The sequence below is a fragment of the Trypanosoma cruzi genome, genomic scaffold (assembly GCF_000209065.1).
Source record: "Trypanosoma cruzi strain CL Brener 1047053516655 genomic scaffold, whole genome shotgun sequence".
Taxonomy (NCBI): domain Eukaryota; phylum Euglenozoa; class Kinetoplastea; order Trypanosomatida; family Trypanosomatidae; genus Trypanosoma; species Trypanosoma cruzi.
In genome coordinates, this window is record NW_001849172.1 from 4731 (window position 1) to 28373 (window position 23643).

At 49.1% G+C, this 23643-nt stretch overlaps 8 protein-coding genes and 2 pseudogenes across 8 annotated transcripts, besides 9 other annotated features; all 10 read left to right on the forward strand.

Moving 5' to 3' along the window:
- Positions 1-877, forward strand: Tc00.1047053510165.10 (heat shock protein DnaJ, putative; the record flags this gene model as incomplete). The annotated part of the gene is made up of 1 exon (XM_805783.1): positions 1-877. A coding segment is annotated over one exon (877 nt), but the record flags the coding sequence as incomplete, so codon positions are not given.
- Positions 1-9195: a sequence feature (heterozygous, Esmeraldo-like haplotype).
- Positions 888-917: a microsatellite.
- Positions 1173-1213: a sequence feature (T-rich).
- Positions 1230-2039, forward strand: Tc00.1047053510165.20 (DNA repair protein, putative; the record flags this gene model as incomplete). Its single annotated transcript, XM_805784.1, has 1 exon — positions 1230-2039. The coding sequence occupies one exon, from the start codon at positions 1230-1232 to the stop codon at positions 2037-2039; it is 810 nt and encodes a 269-aa protein (XP_810877.1).
- On the forward strand, positions 2465-4918 carry Tc00.1047053510165.30 (hypothetical protein, conserved; the record flags this gene model as incomplete). Its single annotated transcript, XM_805785.1, has 1 exon — positions 2465-4918. The coding sequence occupies one exon, from the start codon at positions 2465-2467 to the stop codon at positions 4916-4918; it is 2454 nt and encodes an 817-aa protein (XP_810878.1).
- Tc00.1047053510165.40 (hypothetical protein, conserved) lies at positions 5210-6976 on the forward strand (the record flags this gene model as incomplete). Its single annotated transcript, XM_805786.1, has 1 exon — positions 5210-6976. One exon carries the CDS (start codon positions 5210-5212, stop codon positions 6974-6976), a length of 1767 nt encoding a protein of 588 aa, XP_810879.1.
- On the forward strand, positions 7208-8077 carry Tc00.1047053510165.50 (hypothetical protein, conserved; the record flags this gene model as incomplete). Its single annotated transcript, XM_805787.1, has 1 exon — positions 7208-8077. One exon carries the CDS (start codon positions 7208-7210, stop codon positions 8075-8077), a length of 870 nt encoding a protein of 289 aa, XP_810880.1.
- Tc00.1047053510165.54 (hypothetical protein, conserved) lies at positions 8262-8546 on the forward strand (the record flags this gene model as incomplete). Its single annotated transcript, XM_805790.1, has 1 exon — positions 8262-8546. One exon carries the CDS (start codon positions 8262-8264, stop codon positions 8544-8546), a length of 285 nt encoding a protein of 94 aa, XP_810883.1.
- Positions 9196-23643: a sequence feature (areas not merged during assembly with more than two copies in the genome that could not be assigned to a particular haplotype).
- On the forward strand, positions 10313-11509 carry Tc00.1047053510165.60 (expression site-associated gene (ESAG-like) protein, putative; the record flags this gene model as incomplete). The annotated part of the gene is made up of 1 exon (XM_805788.1): positions 10313-11509. The coding sequence occupies one exon, from the start codon at positions 10313-10315 to the stop codon at positions 11507-11509; it is 1197 nt and encodes a 398-aa protein (XP_810881.1).
- Positions 11531-11559: a microsatellite.
- Positions 11876-13695, forward strand: Tc00.1047053510165.70 (annotated as a pseudogene).
- Tc00.1047053510165.90 lies at positions 14914-17073 on the forward strand (annotated as a pseudogene).
- Tc00.1047053510165.110 (retrotransposon hot spot (RHS) protein, putative) lies at positions 19235-22396 on the forward strand (the record flags this gene model as incomplete). The annotated part of the gene is made up of 1 exon (XM_805789.1): positions 19235-22396. The coding sequence occupies one exon, from the start codon at positions 19235-19237 to the stop codon at positions 22394-22396; it is 3162 nt and encodes a 1053-aa protein (XP_810882.1).
- Positions 23104-23293: a repeat region.
- Positions 23291-23643: a repeat region.
- Positions 23294-23473: a microsatellite.
- Positions 23490-23643: a microsatellite.

The window sequence follows — 23643 nt, forward strand, 5'->3', positions numbered from 1 at the left end:
TAGAAATCAGAAGGCTTCTTATGCATTGCCTGTGACGTTAAGCGATCTGTACAATGGCAAGACGTTTGAGCTTCCACACTCACGCGCCGTCGCATGCCCAAATTGTGAAGGTCGTGGCACGAATAGCAGGAAAAACAATGTCTGTCGGAGTTGTAGGGGAAACGGCTCGCGGCTCATTGTGCGCCAAATGGGTATGATGATGCAACAGATGTCAGCACCCTGTGATGCATGCGGGGGCTCTGGACTGAAGGTGGATCCAAAAGACGTCTGCACTGCGTGTCATGGCCAAAGAACGACGGAGGTGGAATCTTTTTTGACTGTGCCCGTGGAGCGTGGCATGCGTCATCACGATGAAGTTGTTTTCCGTGGAGAGGGAAGCTGCGATCCGTACACGGGCGAGCCTGGCGATATTGTCATTGTCTTAGAACAAATGAAGGATGAACGTTTTGTGCGTGAGGAGGACGATCTTCACATGAATCACACAATTACACTGGCGGAGTCGCTTTGTGGGTTTCAGTTTGTTTTTAAGCATCTTGACGGTAGGGAGCTCATAGTGCGGCGTGAGAGAGGGGAGATCACACAGCCCGGGGAGGTAAAAGTTGTGCTTGGGGAAGGCATGCCACGGCGACAGCGTCCTGGTCAGCACGGTGACTTAGTAATTAAATTTAATGTCACTTTTCCGAATAGACTGGAGTCTTCACAGGTGGATGCTTTGCGGAAGGCGCTTCCTCCACCTAAAAGTGTGGATCTGCATCAGTGCGATGACGCAGAGGTGTGTTATGTGACGAGAGAGGAGCTGGATCACCTTCGCAGGGAGCTGGAGGAAGAAGCGAAGGAGGAGGATGAGGGTCCAAGCGTTGGTTGTGCGGCTCAATAATTCCCTATTATTATTTATTTATTTATTTATTTATTTATTTTATATTATTTTTCTTGTGGATGAATTGTTATTTTTCCATTCGCTGTTAAAAACGCTAAAGGCTTTATTTCCGTCCATTTCTACGAATTATGAAAAAAGAGGAAGCATAAAGTCATATATATACGTATTTAGGCTTTTCTCTTTTTAGGAGAACAGGGAATGCATGGCTGCTTCCTCCTTTTTATGTTTTTGTGCTTTGGCAACCAAATCTGGATACGTAAAGATGTACATGTATGCACACTCCGCTGTTTTGCCCTTTTTCCCTTTCTGTCTCTCTCTCTTTTTTTTTTTTTTTTTGTAGTTAAGACGAAAAATGCCTCCACTTCCACGAGGCACGGTGATGGTGTCAGAGGCGTGCAAAGGAGGGAAAATAATCCGCCTCATGCAACGACACCGATATGTAGTGGAGGGGATGGACAATGACGTTTGCGACTTTGTTTGCGGAAGAACATGCGTTTTGTACGTAAACGACCTAAACCGTTTATGCGATGAATCATACAGGGCAGCCGTATCGCAGCGAATCTCTTTTGCCAATGCGCAGGTCATCACAGCTGGACGTCGCATTGTTCTTTTACTGCTGGTGGACTCGACAGATCCACGCCCAGATGTGTTGGCGTGGCTCAATCTCCACTGCAGCGTGGAATTGCGTTGCGCTGTGATGCTTTGTTGGACAGAAGAGGAGTGTGCAAGCTATTTGGAGGGTCTGGCTGTTTTTTCTGTGGGCTCCGTGGATTACCGACTAAGTAACAAGAAAGAGAGTGCGCCCATACCAGTACTCATTGAGGCCTTCACGCAAACGCCTCAGTTAATGACGCGCAATGACGTTGTTCGCGCCGCGCATCGCTATGGCTCCGTTGCCGAGCTTCTCACTGCTTCACTTGAGGATTTGACCTCCCTTCCAGGGTTTGGACCAAAAAGAGCCGGAAGGCTTCACAATGTTCTTCACGCGGGATTTCATGCTTCTCGCCGTCTGTTGTCGGATTTATTGACAGAAAGTAATGAGCTCCGCGGCGTGGATGAGATGCGTTCTGCACCCGATAGAGTTTCGGCGCGGGAAAAGATGTTGCAGGTGTTAAATCAACTACGATGCCGCGAAATGGAGGAGGAATCGCCAACGGATTGACGCGAGAAGAGGGAGAGAGGGGGCAGAGGGTTTGCGGAATTGCGTGCGTGTGTTTGTTTGTCCGTGTCATTATTCTTTTATCCATTTTTTTTTTTTGTGTTTTCTTCTCTCCTTTTTTCTTCGCATGCATATAAATTGATGGATTTGCTGCCTGTTTGCTTGGTGTGGTTGCGGTATTATGTTTGAAATTTTTCTTTTTCCTTTCTTTTTTTTTTTCCCTGTGTCTGTGTGTGTACCTGTTTCGATGCGGCACTTGGAGCACGCCGGGGCGATTACTGAGGGCCGTGTACTCCGCCCTTCAAAGGAAGCGGTAATAGCTGGGATTCCTGAGAGAAAAGCAGAATTGGATTGTCTGCTCGGCTCATGCATATATCCATTTATACAGGTCAATCGTTTTCTGGTTACTCTTATTATTTTAATAAGTAATGCTTTTGAGTCTGGAGGGAGCAGACAAGTTCCACGAGAATACTTCTGGAGTGCTTCCCGACCGCAGTAAGCAAATCATCGAGCAGTTACTTCTTTTGCGCTACGAATGTGCCAGCTGTTTGTGCAATATCCGTCATGACGTTGCTGTTTGGTCATGCAATGACTGCTTCCGTATTTTTCATCTTTACTGCATAAAAAAATGGGCAAAACAGAACGAAAGTGGGATTGGTACCTCATTTCGTTGTCCACATTGTCAGGCAACGCAAGAGCCTGTATCGAAGTATTATTGCTTTTGTGGAAAGTTGCGAGATCCACCGTACGATCCGCATATTACACCACACAGTTGTGGTCAGACATGCGGCAAGACACGACACTTGTGCCATCACCCGTGTCCAGTGCAGTGTCATCCTGGACCATGCCCTGAATGTTCTTCTTTTACTGGTCCAAAATCGTGTCCTTGTGGGGCGACAACATATACTTGGCGATGTGGCCAGCCAGATCCACAGAAATTGTGCGATAACACATGCCTGAAGACACTCAATTGTCTAATACACAAATGCAAAGCTAAGTGTCATATTGGGGCCTGTGAACCATGTACTGAAAAATCTTTGGCTACGTGTTACTGCGGGTTGGAAACAAGAGAACTCCCCTGCGGTTTTTCATCATTTTCGTGCGGGAGGGTGTGTGGTAAAACATTGCGTTGTGGTGTTCACTTTTGTGGCTTGATATGTCATTCGGGTAATTGTCCCCCATGCGACAGGGATCCTTCTATCATCGTGACATGCCCTTGCGGCTTAGTGCCCTTAACAGTCACGAGAAAGCATTGCAGTGACCCTATTCCTACATGTGGTAACGTTTGTGGACGTGTACTAGACTGCCAACGTCACACTTGCCAGGCATTGTGTCATGAGGGCGAATGCAATCCATGTGAGAAACGTGTCCTGACCAAATGTGTCTGCAGAGCCACACAACAGTTGGTGCCTTGTGCAAAACAAGATGAATTTCGTTGCAATATAGTCTGCAAGACAAAGTTATCATGTGGAAAGCATGAATGTCGAGTTACTTGCTGCTCATACCGCAAACAATACAATAGTGTTGTGCACCAGTGTAACAGGACATGCAATAGGAAACTTCCGTGTGGCCATGCCTGTCTGGAGCTGTGCCATCGTGGGATGTGTCCTTCGTGTGTTCATGTGGTTTCGGAGCGCTTGGTTTGTCGCTGCGGGGCGGAAGTTCTGATGCCGCCTCAGCCTTGTGGAACATCCCCACCCAAATGCACTCGACCCTGCACTCTTACACTTTCTTGCAATCATCCACCAGTAAAACACGATTGCCACTACGGTGATTGTCCTCCATGTGTTTTTCCTGTGGAGAAACTATGTGCTGGGGGGCATACCTTGTTGAAGAATGTTTCTTGCAGTGCCTCTTTTGTTTGTTGCAGTTCTAAATGTGGTAAAATGTTGTCTTGTGGTCATGAGTGTTCCCGTGTTTGCCATCCTGGTTTGTGTGTCGATGAGCGTCACCCTTGCCTACAGCCCTGCGGGAAGGTTCATGCTGAGTGTGGGCATGCCTGTAGGGCAAAATGCCACCCCTCGAAAAAGTGTCCGCAGTGTTTGGAGACTGTGGAGTGTCGTTGTCAGTGTGGGCGGAACACTCAACATTTTACATGCAAGAAATTACTGTTGTACGTGCATGAGCACTCAGGTGAGAAAATGAATGTAGAATGCAACGCAAATTGTCTATTTGAACAGCGACTTGAAGTATTGGCCGGTCTCAGTAAAATACCCCCTTCGTCGGCGCCAACGACAACAGTAAAGTATTCTTTATTCTTGTGGGATTTTGGAAGCAAACATCTGACCTGGATTCGAACAATTGAAGAGGAGTTAGAGCGTTTTGTGTTGAGCAACGTTACATTGTCGTCGTTGAAGCCGATGTCCCCAGAGAAACGTGCGGCCATCCATTCCCTCTGTCAATATTACCATATTCACTCCGAGGCTGTTGATGCTGGACCCAATCGATCATGCCTTCTTACAAAGACAACAAGAACTTCTATTCCGGTTCCATTGCTTAGTGACGCCCTTGCGGATCCGGAGAGGAATAATCCATTAACTTTTATTAATGAGATCTGTGACCGGAAAGAGGTTGTTTGCGGGCGTGTCATCCTCATGGATGGCGAGAACGTGAACGCCATTGTTGTGTCTCGTGCACTGCAGGACTTTGCTGGTGAATTTGTCTGTGGAGCGGAGGAGACCATTGCAAATGGCAAGAAACGCATCAAGGTGTATTTTACTCACCCGTCAGGGCAGCAACGGGCGTATCGTCACCTCCGTTGTGTTACGCCCCCGTTTGAATTTTTTCTTCCATCCCACTTGGGCAACTCGGCCTCAAAAGGGGCCAAGCCTCCCGGTCTTACATCATGGGCAAATTTGGTTTGCGCCAAGACAAAAAAATGATATCGAATAAATGTTTTTGTATTTGTTAAACGAAGAAAAGAGTAAATGAAAGAAGAGAAGCCCGGGAAGGGGAGTGATAAATTTGAATTGAAGTAAGAAAATAAATAAAGAATGCGCGAGGAAATGCTGCCTGAAGAAAAGTTTTTGGCTTAATCTTTCCAATTCTGCATTTTTATGAGCTTTTTTCCTTTTTTTGCGCACATCTTTACGTGCCCACTCCTTTTTTCTCTTTTGCTTTCACGCACGTGAGCGACCCGGGTGGTGTGGGGGGCTGGGACACAAGCGGGAGTCATGCACGCCCTCTTTGACAGCGATGATGAGGTGCAGGGGACGGTGCCGACAAATCCGGAACGGCGGGAGCGGGGAGGCGGATGGCAGCCACCCCCGAGCCCTTGGGGCACAGACCCGCGGGGCAGGGATGGGGTAGCGAATGAGGGTGAAAGGGTGCAGACAGGGGCCTCTCAGCCGAGGCAAAAGCAGGCGCACGCAAGTCTTCCAACAACATCTGTGTTCTCGGTGGAAACGCACCCCGTCACGGCGCCGTTTTATAATCCAACATCTGTTGTGGATGCCGTGCCACAGCCACCGCAACAGGCGGAGACCGTGACGCAGCAATTACCTCTGCAGCCACCATGTTTACCGCCCACATCTCAAGTTATTGTGGATGCAGGAGGGAGGATGCCTGAGATGCCTGAGATGCCTGAGATAAATTTTTCTTTATCACCGCTGCGCGTGAGGTCTCCGGGCAACCCTCCAGAGGTGAAATGTATGCCCTGCCCAAAGTGCGGGAGTAAGAAGGACCACTTAAAAACAAGCGATGATACTGTAGTCTGGGATGCATTCCTGGAGTTGAGGAGGAAAACCGAAGAGTCCGTCTCTCGCATGTCATCCTTTTACGATCAGGTGGTGAAGCTTCAACTCACACACGAGCAGGAGGCGGCGTCGTATCGCGATGCCTCCGAGACTATGATTAACCAACAGCGTAAAGCTTTGGATGCGCTTTCATTCGAATATAAAGACCTCCAATCTACCAACGAAAATGTTAAAGGTCTGCTTGCAAAGAAGTCTCAACAGCTCATAGAATTTGAGAATGCGAATTACAGCCTTAGCATGCGGCTTCGAGAGGCTGAGCAGCGAGTTGCGCATGTGAACGACCGCGCGACGGTAGCGGAGGCAGGTCGAATGATGGCAGAAATACGTATCAAGGAGCTTGAAGCTTCTTTGGAGCATGCCACAGAGATGGTGAGGGATCTTCGACGGCGGCTAAGTGAGTCCAATCGGGAACAGGAATGCGCCTTGCAGGAGCGATACACAGTCTTTGAGGAAAATCGAAGGGATATCATCCACTACTATGACGAGCGTGAGAAGGACATATTGCGGGGGTTCAAAGACGCAGTAACGAATATTCAGCAGGTGATGATCAAAAAAATGAAGGAGCGTGAGGAACAGCTGTCAAAATTCTGGCAGGGCGTAATGGAATTTGAGCACCAGCAACAGAATGAAGTTCTGAAACAAATGAAATTATTGAAGGAAAAGGAGGAAAAAGATAACCAGGCAAATGTTTTACGCATCGAACAGGACAAGGAACGATGGTTTGATCAATATCGAAATGAGATGAATCTGTTGGAGCAGCGACACAATGAGCGGGAGCAGCATCTTTTGATGGATATTGCTCGGAGAGAAAGAGAACTTGGAGAACGCGAGCAGAGGATGCGTCTGCAGCATGCGCAAGAAGAACAAGAAGCAAAAGTAGCCTTGGCCTCAAAAGAGGTAGAACTTAAGACCTATTATCAGAAACTTACGGAAGACATGCGTGTTTCCTTTGATAGGGAGCGAGAGATGGCGCAACGCTATCGCATAGCGGGATACGAGGTGGATGACCGCAAGGGAGAAGTAAATCTCCGCGGGGCATCTCTTCAAGCGCAATCGGCACTCTTTTCAAAGTTTGATGCAATTGAAGCGCGTCAGCGTGAACGTGCTGAGAAGGCGCGAGCTGCTTTTCAAACCTCCGCTCCTACGAATGCTTCACATTTAACTTCTGAGAAGGATAAGGATTGACACACGGGTGTCGTTGCATTTTGCCTTTTTTGTGTATATGTGGTTTCATTGTGAAAGCACACACAAACACACACAACAAGGCAAAAAACTTTGTCATGTTTTAGTTATTACGTGGGAAGACGTTTTAAAAGGTTTTGACTCTGTTATAGCTGCTTCTTTTTTTCTTTTTTTTTTTGACATTTTTTTTGTGCATTTCAGCGTTGTTTCCTTTTCTCTGTGCTTGCGCCTTTGATGTGGCGTCATCTTCTTAGGCGGCTGGGGGTGGCAGTGCACCCTGCGCTGCAGCGCGAAGTCAGTCGCGCGAAAGATGTTTACGGAATTTTTTGTGATGCAAACTCTGTTGGCTTGGATGAGGGCGAATTATTGTGCTTCGTTCCCTTTTTTCACTGCATTGCGGCAAACATCGCGGCTGCGTCGCCGTGGGGCCCGACGCTTATGGACGGCGTATCATCATACACGGTGGCAGTCGACGGTGTTCAGGTGGAGTACCCCAAGTTAAGTGCTGTCACCACCGTGTTTTGTGCACTTGTTTTGCTGCTTGAGGAATGCTCTCTCAATAGCTATCTGCACTGGATTTCCATCGAACAGGAAATTGACGCTGATACCCAGCGCAGATTGGGTAGGTCGGCGCACGCAAAGATAGAAATCATCAAAATTCTTAACAATTCAATTATAGGCGTTCTTTGCGAAGACATGTCAAAATTGGGTTGGAATATACCAGTTGAAGTCATGAGCCTCGCACATGGCATATGCAGCAGCCGCTGTGTGGATGTACCTCGCTCGAACGAGGTGTTTGGCGGTCCAGCGTTTGTACCATTTGTGGATCTCATCAATCACGATGACGATGAACCGAATGTGGCAGTGTACGTGGACACAATGCATTCTCTCAGGACCTTGTTGCGACGGTCCAAGACATTTCCCCAGGTCTTTGAAGATGATATCAGCGTGGATCATTGCCCCTTTTATGTTCTTGTGAGGGCCGCAAAAAACATTGCCGCGAGCGAGGAGTTACACTATCGGTATCTTGACCCTCAAGATGCGCTGGCGGGTGACCCATTATTTTGGGCTTCCCGGTTCCATTTCTGTCCAGAGCGACATTAAGTTTCATTTTTTGAAATTTTATTCTTATTTTTGTTTGACACTAGATGCAAACATGCCGCAGCTCTGTGCTGGGCCGTCTTGCTACTTTACTCCTTTCAAAGCATTTTTTTTTTTAAATTTCTATCTCCGTATTTTTCATTTTTTTTCTCCGCTCTTGGCTGGGCGTTTTGGAGAAGAGCAGAAGATGGCGGATGGTGCGCGTGCCATATCGTGCTTTTGGGATATCCTACTTCACTCCATAGCACCCGCCCACAACAAGGGAAAGAAACGAAAGCGACGTGCGAAAAGGTCCGTTTTTTGCTGCAACGCTGTCGAAGTTCATCCGTTAAAGTTTTGGTTTTGCCAAACGCCCCGTGCAACTAGAAAACCGGCAAAGTCAGCAACACAAAGACCAAGAACAAAGAAGGTCCACTTTTCCGACCATGTGCAGGTGATTCTCATTGACCGTGGGAACCAAACCATGATGTGAGTTGTGACGCATACTCTTGCGTATTCAGGGATTTATCATCCGTTGATTTTAACTTATTATTTGGCTGATTTTTGGCGGGTAGGTGGGGCGGCGGCAGCCGTTCGGAGAGCAATCAAAACCAAACAAACCCCCTGCTGTCGCATTTTTAGTGAGTGTAATATCCATTTTTCCCCTCTCCCAAAGGACGGAGTGAAAAAGGTATGCACGGAAGGTGATTTAGGGAAAGGTGGTATCACGACGCTTCCTTTCATCCGGAAAGTGGCATGAACGACTCATTAGTTGCTGGTGAACTTCTGTACGGAAATGGATCCGACTACTCAACCTTGCGCTTAAACAATGTGTGCTAATGTTGTATGTCCAGAGTCTTTACATTTAATTTGAGTAGTGCTTTTTTATGACACATAAAAAAAAGGAGAGAAATTATTTATTGTGTTTGCGCATGAGGAAGTGTGGAAGGAGTCTCTATTGGAATCTCTATATGACGGGAAGGAATTGCTTGAGGAAACGGGAATTCCATTTGGAGGATATTTGGACCAGATTCATTTGTCTGCGGTGGACACATGCACGACGGATGTGTTTCCGCATAATGCGGGAGGATGCGACGGGATTGTCCGAAGTGGCCCGTCAATGCAATTCGGGTTTCATAGCACCGAGGCACAGTGGTCTTCCTGCAATGGCTGGTGACGGCCTCTAGTGGACCGGTGTATTTATGATGCTGCTGCTGCTCGAGGAGGCGTAGAAGTGCGATTTGAGGTGAGCAGCGGAAGGGCCGCACATCCCGCAGTGACGGTCGTCGTTGGCCCACCGGGTGCCTCTGAGGTTTTGTTGGATGCAACGTCCTTATGCCCTTCTCCGGATGGCGACATCCCTGATGCAGTCAACGAACGGGGCTGGGAGCGACGGTGAGACGCAAGCAAGTGTGGATGTTCGGCGCGGCCGGCGCACCGCACGCTGAGAGCATGGCACGGTGAGGACCGGACCTAGAAAAGGGACACCGCGTGGGACGTCAATCCTCACTGCAGCGACCGCCACCGAATTCGGATTTGCTCGCACCTTCTGCGGTCCCTCTTCCTCCCCTCACTTCTGTGCCGAGGACTCTGCCGCGGGATCCAGCAGCGCGATGTTTGGCCGCAGGAACATGGCCCGAACAAATGATTTGTGGGAGGGGGATGTGCACTGCGACGAGAAGGAAAAAAAATAGTTGCGAGACGACCACCACCACATGACCGGAGTGAAGTTGTGTTTTTTTTAATTGCGCGAGGGCGGCCTGCCACCTGGTCGGTTAGGAGGATTATTTTTCTTGCGTCTTTGCGCTCTCTTTATATTCCGCTGCGTTTTCTTGCGGACCTGCGAAGGGAGATTTGCAAGAAATTCCTGCGAGGCGTCCGTGCCGCCGTCGGAAAAGCGGATTCCCCCTTGAAAAACGCTACTTTTTAAATTTGTTTTGGGCGGGGAGTTCCTGTCGATTCAACGCGGCTTTGTTTTACGGATTTGATGCGTGTGTTTCCGAGCGGTTCGATCTGTGCTCCCAGCCCACTCGGATGTGGTGTGCGCGTCGACGTGAGGGCGCCTGCAATCCATTTTATTGCCGTTTTTTTTTTCAGTGTAGTCGCGTCACTGCATTTTTACCTTTTTCCCTTTTTGTCTTTATTTAGTTTTTGGACATCTTATTTTTAAAAGGCATTGGCACTATTTGTTTATAATTCCCTTTTTGCCAAGTTTGTCTCTTCAGTAGAACACCGTAACACCTTAAAAAATTTTTTTAAATGCGCCGTCGCGTAATTTATTTTATTCTGATGAATCAAACTTTCAAAAGGGCGTTTTTGTTGCTGCAGTTTTTTTTGGTGTTGGCATTGCTGATAGCTGCGAGCAACTGGGAAAATGATTCTTCTCTCATCTTTTCAGAAACGTTGGTAAAAGATGATGTGCAGTTTGTTAAGGCCGAATCTGAGTCAGAAAGACCACGGGTTGTCTTTCTTGTTATTCAGACACGAAAATCTCCCGGATGGTGTCGGATGCTGCTGAGTTCGCTTCTGTCGGAAGTGTCTGTGGTATCGATAGGGTTTGGAAAACGATACAATCACGCGAAGAGACCATTGTGGATTCTCGACTACATTGATAATGAGGGTCTGCGCGATGAAGACGTGGTGGTGGCGTTTGATGGTGGTGACACTTTTATTACTGGATCTTTCCAAGTAAAACAAGCTGTGGATCGTTTCTTGGAAGCAACAGCACCTACCGCAGCCGTCTTCAACGTCACGGCGGTGCATCGGGGGGAGGCGAAAGCCCCCTTGTTGTTTTCTTCTGAAAGTCTATGTTTTGCGCCACTGATGAAAATTTTGATCTCTTCTGGACCACAAAAGCGTGCTAGAAAGTGTGTTTGGTACTACAGTAAAGTTTGGGAAGCTATGAATGCCTCTGCAGATCAGGGCATGGTGCCTTTCACATCAGCGAAAGGCCTCTTCCTTAATGCCGGAGGAATGGTAGGGCGGGTGTGGGCCATTCGAGAGGCACTGAAGGCATATAAGAAGGTTTTGGGATTAACCGACCAGTGGTGGTGTGACCAGAGCATCTGGGCGCTGTTGTATGTATGGAGCCTAACACGAACTACTAATGTGTCTCTTGATTTTCGCATACCGTACGGTATTCTGAACCTTGATTACCATCACAATTTTTTTCAAATTCCTTACGGCGAGGTCGTGGCCCACCCTGCAGTTATTCATCTTCCTGGCGGTCAAAGGAGTTGGGCTGCTCTAATGCCAGAATTGATGAATCACACAACATGGTTTTCTAAGTTGAAATCTTCCCCCCAAATGACGAGGGACGGCTTGACTCAATTGAGTAATTTGTTTGTTAAATTAGTTACTTGCGATGGAGAAGCTCGTTTTCGACGGTTTGGAGCCCTTTGCTCACCCCGAAAAGTAATTGATCCAGATTGGCTTCTCAGTCCTTTGAGAAAATAGTAGTATATCAAAGGGGAAACTAAAAAAAAAAAAAAAAAAAAAAAAAAAAAGGGTTTTGCGTGGGGAAAACAAAAGAAATCTTATATCTCTTTGGGCATGCGGAAATATACTTTGGGTGGAGCTGCTCTTGGTCCAGCAATACTGCAGCGGGAAGATAAGCAATTTTTTTACTTAATTGAAACAAGGCATATATGTATCATTTTCCCATTTCTTTTTAATTAAATGCGGCTTTTATTTTACCGCCATTTTATTCACGAAGCCGCAAAAGCTTTGGCAACATTTTTTTTTTTACTTTTACAATAATCATTTTTGGTTGAGTTTTTATTTTGAAAGAGGCACATTTTTTTCTTTTTTCCTTTGGCAACCCTGTGTACAATGTGAGGTGGCACCATGTCGTGGAAGTTTCTGGCGACTAGGGGACGGTAATTGATGTGAGGGAGGGGAAACCACCGCATTCATGGACGTACAAGAAAGTTGGCGAAAATTTAGAAAAGAATGACGCTGTGCAGCAATTCGGTGCAGCACCTTCTGTGTTGATGGTGCTTGCCTCGGAGAAGGGATGGCCGTACTCGTGGAATACGACACAGGATCTTCCTAAGGATGTTTTTGTAAACTGTGAGGTGGAGCGAGTGTGGCAGATCGTCAAGGGCGATCTAACCGCGTGGTTCAGCCCTCACGGCGGGACCGACTTTAAGCCCGAGCGACGTGTGTTGGTTGGGACGCCCGGGATCGGGAAGTCGATGAATGCCGGCTCGTACCTCCTCTACCAGCTGCTGCACTGCGATGTCGAGAAACTCCAAGTGGTAGTCCACTGTTTTGGTGGAGGAGATGCGTACGTGTTTGACAATACCACCAGAGCGGTGACAAGATAGAGCGATGAGGACATGTGCATCTCGGAGTTGAGAAGTTTGAGGGGGCATGGGAGGAATGTGTATATTATCTACGATGTGGCAAAGGAGGGAACGCCGCCACCGAGACATTTTGCGCCTACTTCTGGATGGGGCATGATTGCGGTGTCATTGCCAAAGGTAACCAACTATGATGAGTGGGCGAAGCAACTACAAGCCGCGTGAATCATCGTGAATTGCCCCGACGAGATGGATGTGAACGCGATGTGCGCCTGGATAACGCGTGATGAGACTAAAGAGAAACAAGCGGAATACTGGAAGATGGTCGAAAAACACATGTATCTTTTGGGACCGATTCCACGTCACATCTTTGATGAGGGGGCGTTTACGGAACGCTGTGGAGCGGTGAGGTTTGCATTGCAATCGATCAACGAGGTAACTGTGAAAGAGTACTTTTCACGGGGAAGTAAGCTATCGTATTCTGAGGATCCGTGTCACAAAATTGTGAAGATCGTCCGGGCAAGAACAGATGAAGGTGCTGAGGTATTTCTCAATGCATCGATATGTGCTGATATCGGGTCTCGAACTGCGGACTGTTTGGCAAAGGCAATTGGTGCGAAGGATATTTTGTTGCTAATATTGGGATCGCGTGGTGCTCTTGCTTCGCGAACTCTGGAACAATTAGGTTTGCGCGCATTCATGTATGGGGAGCTTGTCAGTGCATTAGTAAAGGGACTCAATGAGCTGAGGTCACCAGAACGTGATGAAGCACAGGATTCAGTGCTGAAAATAAACCATCAAGGATACCCCACTCGCACCGTTGGATTAAGGAAACTGGAAGGCGGTGTCACGAGGATTTCGATGGAGTACGGGGTGCTGTACATACCGGCGGTCCAAAACTTTCCGCTGGAGGACGCCTTTTGTTTCTTGGTGTCCAATCCAATGACGCTGGTTGGGCTGCGGATGGCTACGGCGGGTGGGCGCCACACCACCGCCAGCACTGTGAGGCAGTTCACTGAGTGCCTGGCGGCGTATTTTAATGGTTGGGAGGAATTATCCCGAGACGTATCGTGGGAGATTATTTATGTGCAGCACGCAGACAACATGCCGATGACTGACTGGCAGAGGTGTGATGCCGTCAATGCCAATAATTTGAGCGAGGAGGAAAAAGAGATTGCGGCGTTCTGGAACGAAAAGGTGCGCCAGTACCAAGTGTCAATACCATCCAGAGACTTTAGAAGAGACGAAGCTCTCCGAAGTGTGCAAAAAAAAGAAAAAAAAAACGAAGTAGGAGAAAGAATTGGGGGAGGGAAAGGGGTAGTTTTTGATTTCTGGTAAAAAAAATGTTGTGGGATTTATATATTTTTGGATATTTTTGTGTGTGCATACAGTGCGGGTGCACCAGCACCAGACGGCAGTATATCACACAGATTTCAGAACTGTCCAACGCTATCGAACATAACAGTGACAGAAGAAATTGGGGAGGGAAAGGGGTTGTTTGATTTCTGGTGAAAAACATTGGGTGGTTTTCATATGGTATGTTGATTGTGTGTGCACACGAGGCATAATTGGAGAATTGCCCGATATGAGGGAATCATTGTGTTTGGCGCTGTCGCAGTACTACTGCATTGTCCATTTTCTTCTATTGTGTTCTAAGGCCCATCATTAAAAGAAGTATCTTTAGGGGATGGACGACGAATAAGTTCTATTGAGGGAACAGTGCACTCCGTGTGACCGCATGGAGTGAGGCGCCGCGTCGTGGATGGATGAGGATCCGCTTCCGCGTGTGGCTCTTTGGGTGATTGCTGGCTTCGTGTGCGCTGTGTGTTGGCTGCGGGCTGTGGCCGTATGCCGTTGGCCGTGGGATGGAGCTTGGAGGCGGTGGCGGTGTGTCGCTTCTCTTCCTCGTCCATTGGTGGTTGACTGCTGGCGGTGTGTGCGTTTGTTGTGTGGAGGGCCGAATCTTCTCACCCGCGGACTGACAGCACTGCGATGGTGTGTGTGTGTGAGGGCTGGTGTGGAGTTGCCGGCCAGGGCGAGGGCCTTGGCGGTGCTTTTTCCCGCCTGTCGTTTGCTTCTTCCGCGTGTGTTATGGTGCTTCTTGCTTTTCTCCTGTCACCCTCTCATCCTGTGTTCCTGCGTAGAGTGGCCGCATGCTCACGGGCCACGTTGATTGTGAGTGCCTCTTGACGGCATCCATTCATTTCCCTCCGCCTGTCTGTCTGTCATTCCCTGTTGGGTGTGGCGTGTTGCACCGCGTGAGGGCTGGCCCGCACACACCGACGGCCCGCCGTGACTTGCCGTGTTGCTGCTCTTTTCTGTGGGCGATGGTCTTCCCCGCTGTTCCTTCCTGATTGGCTTGTGTCCAGCTCTCCGCGTGGGTGCCTTGCTCCGGTTTCCACTGAAGTGACTGATGTTATTGCCGCTGCTTTCCTCCTCTCCACTTCCTGAACACAGACGTTAGGAAAGAAGGAAAACAAGCTCTAAACGCTACTGTGAGATTCGAGGGCTCTGAAGGACCAACAGCACACACACCACCCACACACACATATTTATATGCTCTCACGTGTTGTTGCAGTGAAGGCACCCCGCACACACAACCGTTGCTGCGTGACCGGATCCAGCGGAAGGAGGAGGGAAGGAAAAGAGAGTGAGCAGCAGAGGCCCAACATGTCCCGGCTTGTGTTTACTTCCTCGGTGCTGCTCCTAGTCGTGATGTCATGCTGCGGATGTGGAGCTGCTAACGCAGAAGGGCGGTAAGTCAAGGGACGTGCGAATGCCACAACCGGTTGACATTTATGTGCCGATGAAGACGCAGGTGGAACCAAAAAGTGGTTCTGGCAAAAGTGGAATGAGGGATTCATTTGCTGCGCCTTCTCTTGTCCGTGCTGGAGGAGTGACGATTGCATTTGCTGAAGGTCACACCGAGTATAAAGGCTCTCACTATAGATTGAATGTATTTCCTTCTGATATTGTGGCGGGGTACATCAACGCCGCGGAGACGTGGCCGTTAATTGCCGCCGAGAACAATAAGGATAAATGGAGGGTACGCACACTGTTTAGTACAGTGAATGAAGAGGATCTTTTTGGTGTTGCTTGCAACCCCACAGCGATTGCAAAGGACAATAAAGTGCTTCTACTTGTGGAGAGCTACAATATGTGAAAAAAATGATGGTCGCTAGAATACGGATGGCTGGGATATTCAACTTGTTGAGGGTGATGCCACGCACTCCAATGAAGACATGCAAAGTAAATTGATCGACTGGGCTGAACCAAAGTCGCTTTCACGGCACATCCCCCAAAGGATTAGAAGCAACCTGTCGGATTTTGAGGGTGGTGGTGGCTCAGGCATTGTGATGCAGGGTGGCACACTTGTGTTTACCCTGAGGGCGAGGAATGGGGAAAATCAACCTTTCTCCAGGATCACTTATTCGACGGACAACGGCAACAACTGGGTGTTCCCAGAGGGCATTTCTCCTGCGGCATGCTTTAACCCCAGCATCACCGAATGAAATAGGAGACAAATTTTCATGATCGTTCAGTGTAAAGATGACCAGAGTTTGTTTGAGTCGCGTGACATGGGGGCAACGTGGACGAAGGCCATTGGGACACTCTCAGGCGTTTGGACCAATTCACGATTGGGAGTCTTTCGGGAAGACAATTTGCCTGTGGAAGCCCCTATCACCGCGAACATTGAGGGAGTGAAGGTGATGCTGTACACTTGGAAAGGTACTTCTCGGGGGGGAAAAAGGAAAATGTGTTCCATCTTTGGGTCACGGAAAACAACCGCACGTTTTCTTTTGGAACTGTTGCCATGGATAATAACTTGGAACTTTTCCACACCCTGCTGTACTCGGATGGTGCGTTGTACCTTTTACAGGATGGGATTATTAAAGCAAGCAACACCATTTCACTTGTCCCACTAACGGAGAGGGTACAGATGATCAATTACGTCTTGAAGAGTTTGGCACAGCTGGATTCCTCCTTCTCTGAGTTGTTCACACCCACGGCGGCTCTGGTTGGATTTTTTTTCCAACGCGTTGTCCGGTGGTGACACGTGGATCGACGATTACCTTTGCGTGAATGCAATTGTGACGAAGAATACAATGAAGGTCAAAGATGGGTTTGAATTCACGGGCTTGGGTCTGGGACAACGTCGCCCGTGAGCAGCCGGGAGCATAATGGGCCGCACACCCTTGTAAGCTGCGATTTCACTATTGTGGCGACGGCGATCACCCAAAATTTTCCGAAGTTGAGCACTCCTCTACCGGGTGCGGGTCTGGATGCACCCGTCAGCACGAACTTCATTGGGCTGTCGCACAACGCGGGCAGTAGGTGGGAGACAGTGTTTTACGGAATAAAAAACAGCATCGGGCAGCAATTGGGAACCGGGGAAAGAATACCAAGCGGCACTCATGCTGCAGGACGGCCACAGGGGCTCTGTGTACGTGGATGGTGTGATTGTGGGAAGCCCAGAGACGATACGAACACCTGAGACGCGGGGGGCTGAAGTCTCATTCTTCTACATTGGGGGCGACGAGGGAGGCAGCGGCAGCAATGCGACGTTGACGAGCTTCTTTCTGTACAATCGCCCACTGAGTGAAGATGAACTAAAACTGGTCACGAAGAGCAAAGGCTCTACGCATGGGGGCGCGTTGCGGGTGCTGCTGCTGGGGCTGTGCGGCTTTGCCTTTGCAGCCCTCTACGGGGCGTAACGCGGCGGGACCCCTGCTTCCAGTGGGAGCAATATGTACCTCTCCACGAACCCCTCTGAAATAATTGACGTTTTGCTTGGACGTACCTTTTACTTTATATATTTTATTTTTGGTTTGAATATGCTTTTTCCGCCTGTGCAATTCTTTATTTAAAAGCGTGCTCTCCCTCCCGGGACAGCACCGCGAGGTATTCGTTTTTGCTTTATTCTATATGCTTGTTTTTTTTTATATAGTGGAATATATTGAGATTGACGGGATTTCTTTAATGTTTCCGTATGTTGATGACACGTGCAGTCGGCATTGAGCGCCACGACGATGGTGTGATGAAGAAGGGATTAAAGATGTGCAGCAACGCAGTGAACGTCCCAATGAAATGTGGGTGTTGTGTGGACACCAGTAGGTTGAACGGCTGACGCAAATATATTTTTACTTTTGCGGGAAGAATATACACGTGTTTTCTTTGTTTTTCCGCGTCACTGTGTTATTATTATTTTTTTTTTTGTGAGCGTGAAAAACTTCTTCAATGGGACTGTTCTTTGCGTTTTAATGTGTTCTTGTTTTTTATTTTAAGTTTTTATTTTTTGTTTCTGCAGGCGTATTGTGGGTTGCCGCATGTTGGGCTGCCGTGCCATCTTGAGCTTTGGCTGCCTTCTTTTTTTTCTCTTTGTCTGTCTTGCACCTCTGCTGCGTTTTTTTTTTGTTCCTCCACGTGCGTGGCTCTTTTTTTTTCTCTTTGCGTGTCTGCAGACACACAACCGCACGGCGTAAATGTTGCAGTGCAGCTTGATGCTTCTCGTGCACTCGGTGCTGGCAGCTGCTGCATTCCGCGGAAATGAAAAATGAAGATGCATTGAGAGTGCGCCGTGGCTCTCATCCCCTGTGGGAATGCTGCACGGCGTGTAGCTGTATTGCTCTGAAATGCCGCACCATCACGCACGAGGACGTGGCACGGAGTGGAAGTTCTTTTTTTTTGTCTGCTGTTGTGGGTGTGGGCGCGGCCGCGTCGGACTTGTCGGCACGATGGCTGCAGCGTGTAGCTGTCACTCTGTTCTATCGAGAGATATGCTGCCACGTTTTTACGTGTGTGTTGTTTCGGGGACAATGTGCCGGCGGCTGTGCGGTTGCCGGATGGAGGGAGAGGAGTGGAGGGAGGTGCGTGAGCGCAGCGGTCAAGGGTCGCGCTGTGTGTCTCGCCGCGGAGGGCACTGCCCACCCAACGCAGCACCGCTCCTGCCGGACATCCTCTATCACACTGCAGCATCGTAGTCGACGCCACCAGTACGCAGCGAGGCAGCGGATGCCGCCACCGCCACGAGTGCGACCGGAAGGAGACACGTCCGCTGTTACGTTTCGAGGGGTCACACCATGTGGCACAGTGGCGTGCCCAAAACCTCCTCGCGGAGCCCGCACACGACACCGGGCACTGGACGCGGAGTGTTTGCGTCGTGGAGGACACCGCGGTGGAGTTTTTCCTCCCTCCAGGTGGACGGACGCCTGATTTTACTCTTTTTCCCACCCAGGCGGATGGCTGCGCGGTGAAATCAAAACAAGGCATTTGCTCTCACCATGGAGGGGCAATATCTGTGGTGCTATGCATTGGGAATGTAGATGACAAATGCAATATGAAAGGCAGCGTGACGGCACTCTTTTGTACTGTGCAAATTGCAGAAATTTTCGATTAAAAATATATACATATATACATATATTTTCCCTGTGAAAGATTACAGCGATGCATCGCTGTTGTGGCGTGTGTATGATTTGGAGTCCTTGCGTGTGGCCGTGGCTGCACCGAATTCTCCTCCCACTTTTGTGTGTTTGTGTGTGTCAGGGGCGATATGCCCGCACGTCCTCTTGCAGAGTGTGCGCGGTGACGGCGGTGCCACAGGGGTGCGGGACCGTGGCGAGCGGTATGCGTGGACGAACCCGCCGTGCGCACCACGTTGTTGTTGTTTGCTCTCATCAACACTGTGCTGGGTGGATGGCACCCACTCGCCGTCGTTGCGGTGGTACCTGTGCATCGAGTACAGTGCCGTCACACCGTGCTTATGGCTCTTGCTGTGGCTGCCAGTCATTTCTGTGACTATTTTCTTTTTTATTCCTCTCTCGTTTGTTGTTCAGTAATCAGCTTTAACTCAATCCAACCAATAAAAAAAGGAGAAACAATGCCTCCAAAGCGCAATAGAGTGCAAGGTGGCAATGCCAGGAGTCGAGCGTCTGCTGTGCCGCAAGGAGGTCCTCGGAGGAGAGCGAGGTCGGAGTCTGAGGGTGAGACAGACCAACCCGCCGCGACTCAAATAAGAGTGGAGGAGCGGCGACCACAGTGGACCATGAGCAGCAGAGTGGAGGATATTCTGCTGGAGGGAAGCACTAACAGGACCGAAATGAAGCTGAACGATTTCCTTCGGAGCAACTTGGGCGGCAGGGGCGTTGTGAGAAGAAATGAGAACGTCGTTATGGAGGCGTTTGTTCAGGAGCCGGATGATTACGTACAAGACCAGCAGCTTCTTAGAAGAATTCTTAACTTAACTGCGTACCAGGTGTACAAGCTTCATCACGAGGGTGTGTTCTCTCTCGAGCAATGGAGGGAATATGAAGGAAAGGATACGGTCACTCCACTTGCAAGGGGAAAACTAAACGCAGCCCTCACTCAGATACAGAAAACAGAACGGCTTGAGGCAATGGAAAGGCTAAGGCGGGAGGAAGAAGAAAGGCAAAGACGACTGCAAGAAATGAAATTTACCATTTCCACCACGATCGAAGAAGTACTGTTCAAAGGGGAATTTCGCTACAAGGAAATGAAGCTTAACGATTTTCTTCTGCTGAGATTTGGCGGCAGGGGCGTTGTGGCTACCAATGAGTGTGTCTTGCTGGAGGAGTTTTTTAAGGATCCGGCGAGGCATATCCACGATGCGGGAGTATTGGGCGAAATACAGATAACCGATGCTTATGCGAGGATGGAGAGGGCTGTGAGGGATGAAATGGATTTGGAAGAAGATGTACACAGGCTTCATGACGAGGGTGTGCTCTTTCTCGAGCAATGGAGGGACTATGAAGGAAAGGATACGGTCACTCCACTTGCAAGGGGAAAACTAAACGGAGTTCTCACTCAGGTACTGAGAGAAGAAAGCCGTGAGGCAGGAGAAAGGGCAGCGCGGGAACACCGAGAAGGATTTACCCTAACTACCACGATCAGAAGTGTGCTATCTAGAGGAAGGGTTCGCGTCATGGACATAAAGCTGAATGATTTTCTTACGATGGAATTGGACGGCAAAGGCATTTTGCGCGCCAATCGGGATGTCTTACTGAAGGGTTTTTTCAAGGATCCCACGAGGTATATCCCTGATGCGGGAGTATTGGGCGAAATACAGATAACCGATGCTTATTTGAGGATGGTGGAGACTGTACGGGAGGAAATGGATGTCGAAGAAGCTGTACGCAAGCTTTACGAGAAAGGTGTGGACAATCTACTTGGGTGGTCAAAAACTACTGAGGAGGTAAAAGCAGGTGTTTGCGACAACACTAAAAACTCATTGGATGCAGCCCTTCATGAGGCGAGGAACCCAACGACGAAGATTGTACCGATATACCTGGAGGGATGCTACGACTCTGTGTACAATGCGAGTTGGCATCATGTCGTGGAAGTTCCTGGCGGCGAGGGGACGGTAATGGATGTGAAGGAGGGGAAACCACCGCAGTCATGGACGTACAAGGCGGTTGGCAAAACCTTCGAAAAGGATGACGGTGTGGAGCAATCCGGTGCACCGCGCCTCAGGCTGATGGTGCTCACCTCGGACAAGAGATGGCCGTACTCGTGGGGGTGGAATAAGCTCATTCGTGACTGCTATGTGAACTGTGAGGTGGAGCGAGCGTGGCAGATCGTCAAGGGCGATCTCACCGAGTGGTTCAGCAGTCTTCCTGGGGCCGACTTTGAGCCTAAGCGGCACGTGTTGATTGGGACGCCCGGGATCGGGAAATCGATGGCTGCCGGCTCGTACCTCCTCTACCAGCTGCTGCACTACGATGCGGAGCAGCTCCCAATGGTTGCGTACGTTATTGGGAGTCAATCATTCCTGTTTGACAAGACCACCAAAACGGTATCAACATACAGGGATAACCCCAGGATTGAGGATGTTGTAAACATTTTTTTTTTCCGTGGGGTTAAAGGGTATTGTATCTACGATGCGACATTGGCATGTCGTCAACCGTCTGCTGGTTTGCCTTGCAAGGGATGGGGCATGATTGTGGTGACACCACCAGACAAAAACGAATATGAACGGTGGAAAAAAAAAATGGACGCTACTGCAATCGTAACGAATTGTCCCGAAGAAAACGATGTGAGGGCAATGTGCATTTGGATGAAGCGCAATCGACCCCTGCAGGAGCAAGCGGAATACTGGAAGGAGGTGAGGGGTCGCATGAATAACGTGGGACCAATTCTCCGCTCCATCTTTGATAAACAGGCATATGATGACCGCATTAAAGCGTGTCAGCAAGCCGTGGATGGGTCGACCGCTTTGGAATTAGAGCGTAATTTGGGTATTGGCTGCTGTTATTTGTCCAATGACAATGACTTGTCTCGAAAGCTTGTGAAGGTTGTCCGAGTACGACGAGGAAACAACATTGAATCGCCTCTGAATTTGCTGGTATCTCCCCACCTCGAACGTGAAACTTTGTCCAGGTTGGAGAATGAAATGAAGCAGTCCGATTTTATTTTTTTTGTTTTGAGGTTCTGGGATTATGTCCCACCATATCTTATTGAAAAGTATGCCGTATCCGCATTTTTGAATAAGGAATTCCTGCGTGCGATAAGACCTAAAATCAAGGAACTGAGGCCACCAGGACGACGTGAGCCACACAGCTGTGCGCTGAAAGAGCACTCAGACACGAGCTTCACCAGAAAAGAGGTTCTACCGCCACCGGAACGTCTTTCCAATCCGGTTGCCATGGACCACTGGGTGCTGTATGAACCGGAGGTCCAACACTTTCCGCTGGTGGACGGCTTTTTCTTTGTGGACTCAAATCCAATGACGCTGGTTGGGCTGCGGATGACTACGGCGGGTGAGCACCGCACCACAACCAGCACTGTGAGGCAGTTCACTGAGTGCCTGGCGGCATATTTTAATGGTTGGGAGGAGTTATCCCGAGACATGTCGTGGGAGATTATTAATGTGCAGCACGCAGACAACATGCCGATGACTGACTGGCGGAGATGTGATGTTGTCGATTCCGATAATGTGAGCCGTGCTGAAAACCGAGAGATTGCGGCGTTCTGGGAGGAAGAGGTGCGCCAGTACATAGCAGCAATATCATCCAGAGACTTTTGAAGAGAAGAAGCTCTCCGGAGGTGAGGAAAAACGAAATAGGAGAAAGAATTGGGGGATGAAAGGGGTAGTTTTGATTTGTGGTAAAGAAATATTGTGGGAGTTATATATTTTTGGATACTTTTTTGTGTGCATACGGTGCGGGTGCACCCGCACCAGACGGCAGTATATCGCACACAAATGCCAAAATGACCAACGCTATCGAACATAACAGTGACAGAAGAAATTAGGGAGGGAGTGGGGTTGTTTGGTTTCTGGTGAAAAACAATGGGTGATTTTTATATAGTATGGTAGTTGTGTGTTTGTATACGAGGCGTAATTGGAGAATTGCCCGATATGAGGGAATCATTGTGTTTGGCGGCGTCGCAGTACTACTGCATTGCCCATTTTCTTCTATTGTGTTCTAAGGCCCATCAATAACAGAGGCATCTTAGCGGGATGGACGACGAATAAGTTCTATTGGAGAAATGATGTGCTCCGTGTGACCGCATGGAGTGAGGCGCCGCGTCATGGGTGGATGAGGATCCGCTTCCGCGTGTGGCACTTTGAGAGCTCAATTCGTGTGCGCTGTGTGCAGGCAGCGGGCTGTGGCCGTATCCCGTTGGCCGTGGGACTGAACTGGAGGCGGTGGCGGTGTGTCTCTTCTCTTCCCCGTCCATTGGTGGTTGATTGCTGGCGGTGTGTGCGTTTGTTGTGTGGAGGCCGTCTTGCAGTTTATGCGGACAGTGAGGTACAACTGCTGTGAAAGGCCGCGTCTTCTCAGTATGAACTTATTGACTTTGTGTGGTGTGTTTGACCATATCTCTCATTATGTGCATGAGCGCCTTGCGTGTTTTACCGGAGCGTTGGGTGCGACCATCTGCCATGGCGACAATTTGTATGGTTGAACGCGCGTGCGGGTTAGGGTTAGGGTTAGGGTTAGGGTTAGGGTTAGGGTTAGGGTTAGGGTTAGGGTTAGGGTTAGGGTTAGGGTTAGGGTTAGGGTTAGGGTTAGGGTTAGGGTTAGGGTTAGGGTTAGGGTTAGGGTTAGGGTTAGGGTTAGGGTTAGGGTTAGGGTTAGGGTTAGGGTTAGGGTTAGGGTTAGGGTTAGGGTTAGGGGTTAGGGTTAGGGTTAGGGGTTAGGGTTAGGGTTAGGGTTAGGGTTAGGGTTAGGGTTAGGGTTAGGGTTAGGGTTAGGGTTAGGGTTAGGGTTAGGGTTAGGGTTAGGGTTAGGGTTAGGGTTAGGGTTAGGGTTAGGGGTTAGGGTTAGG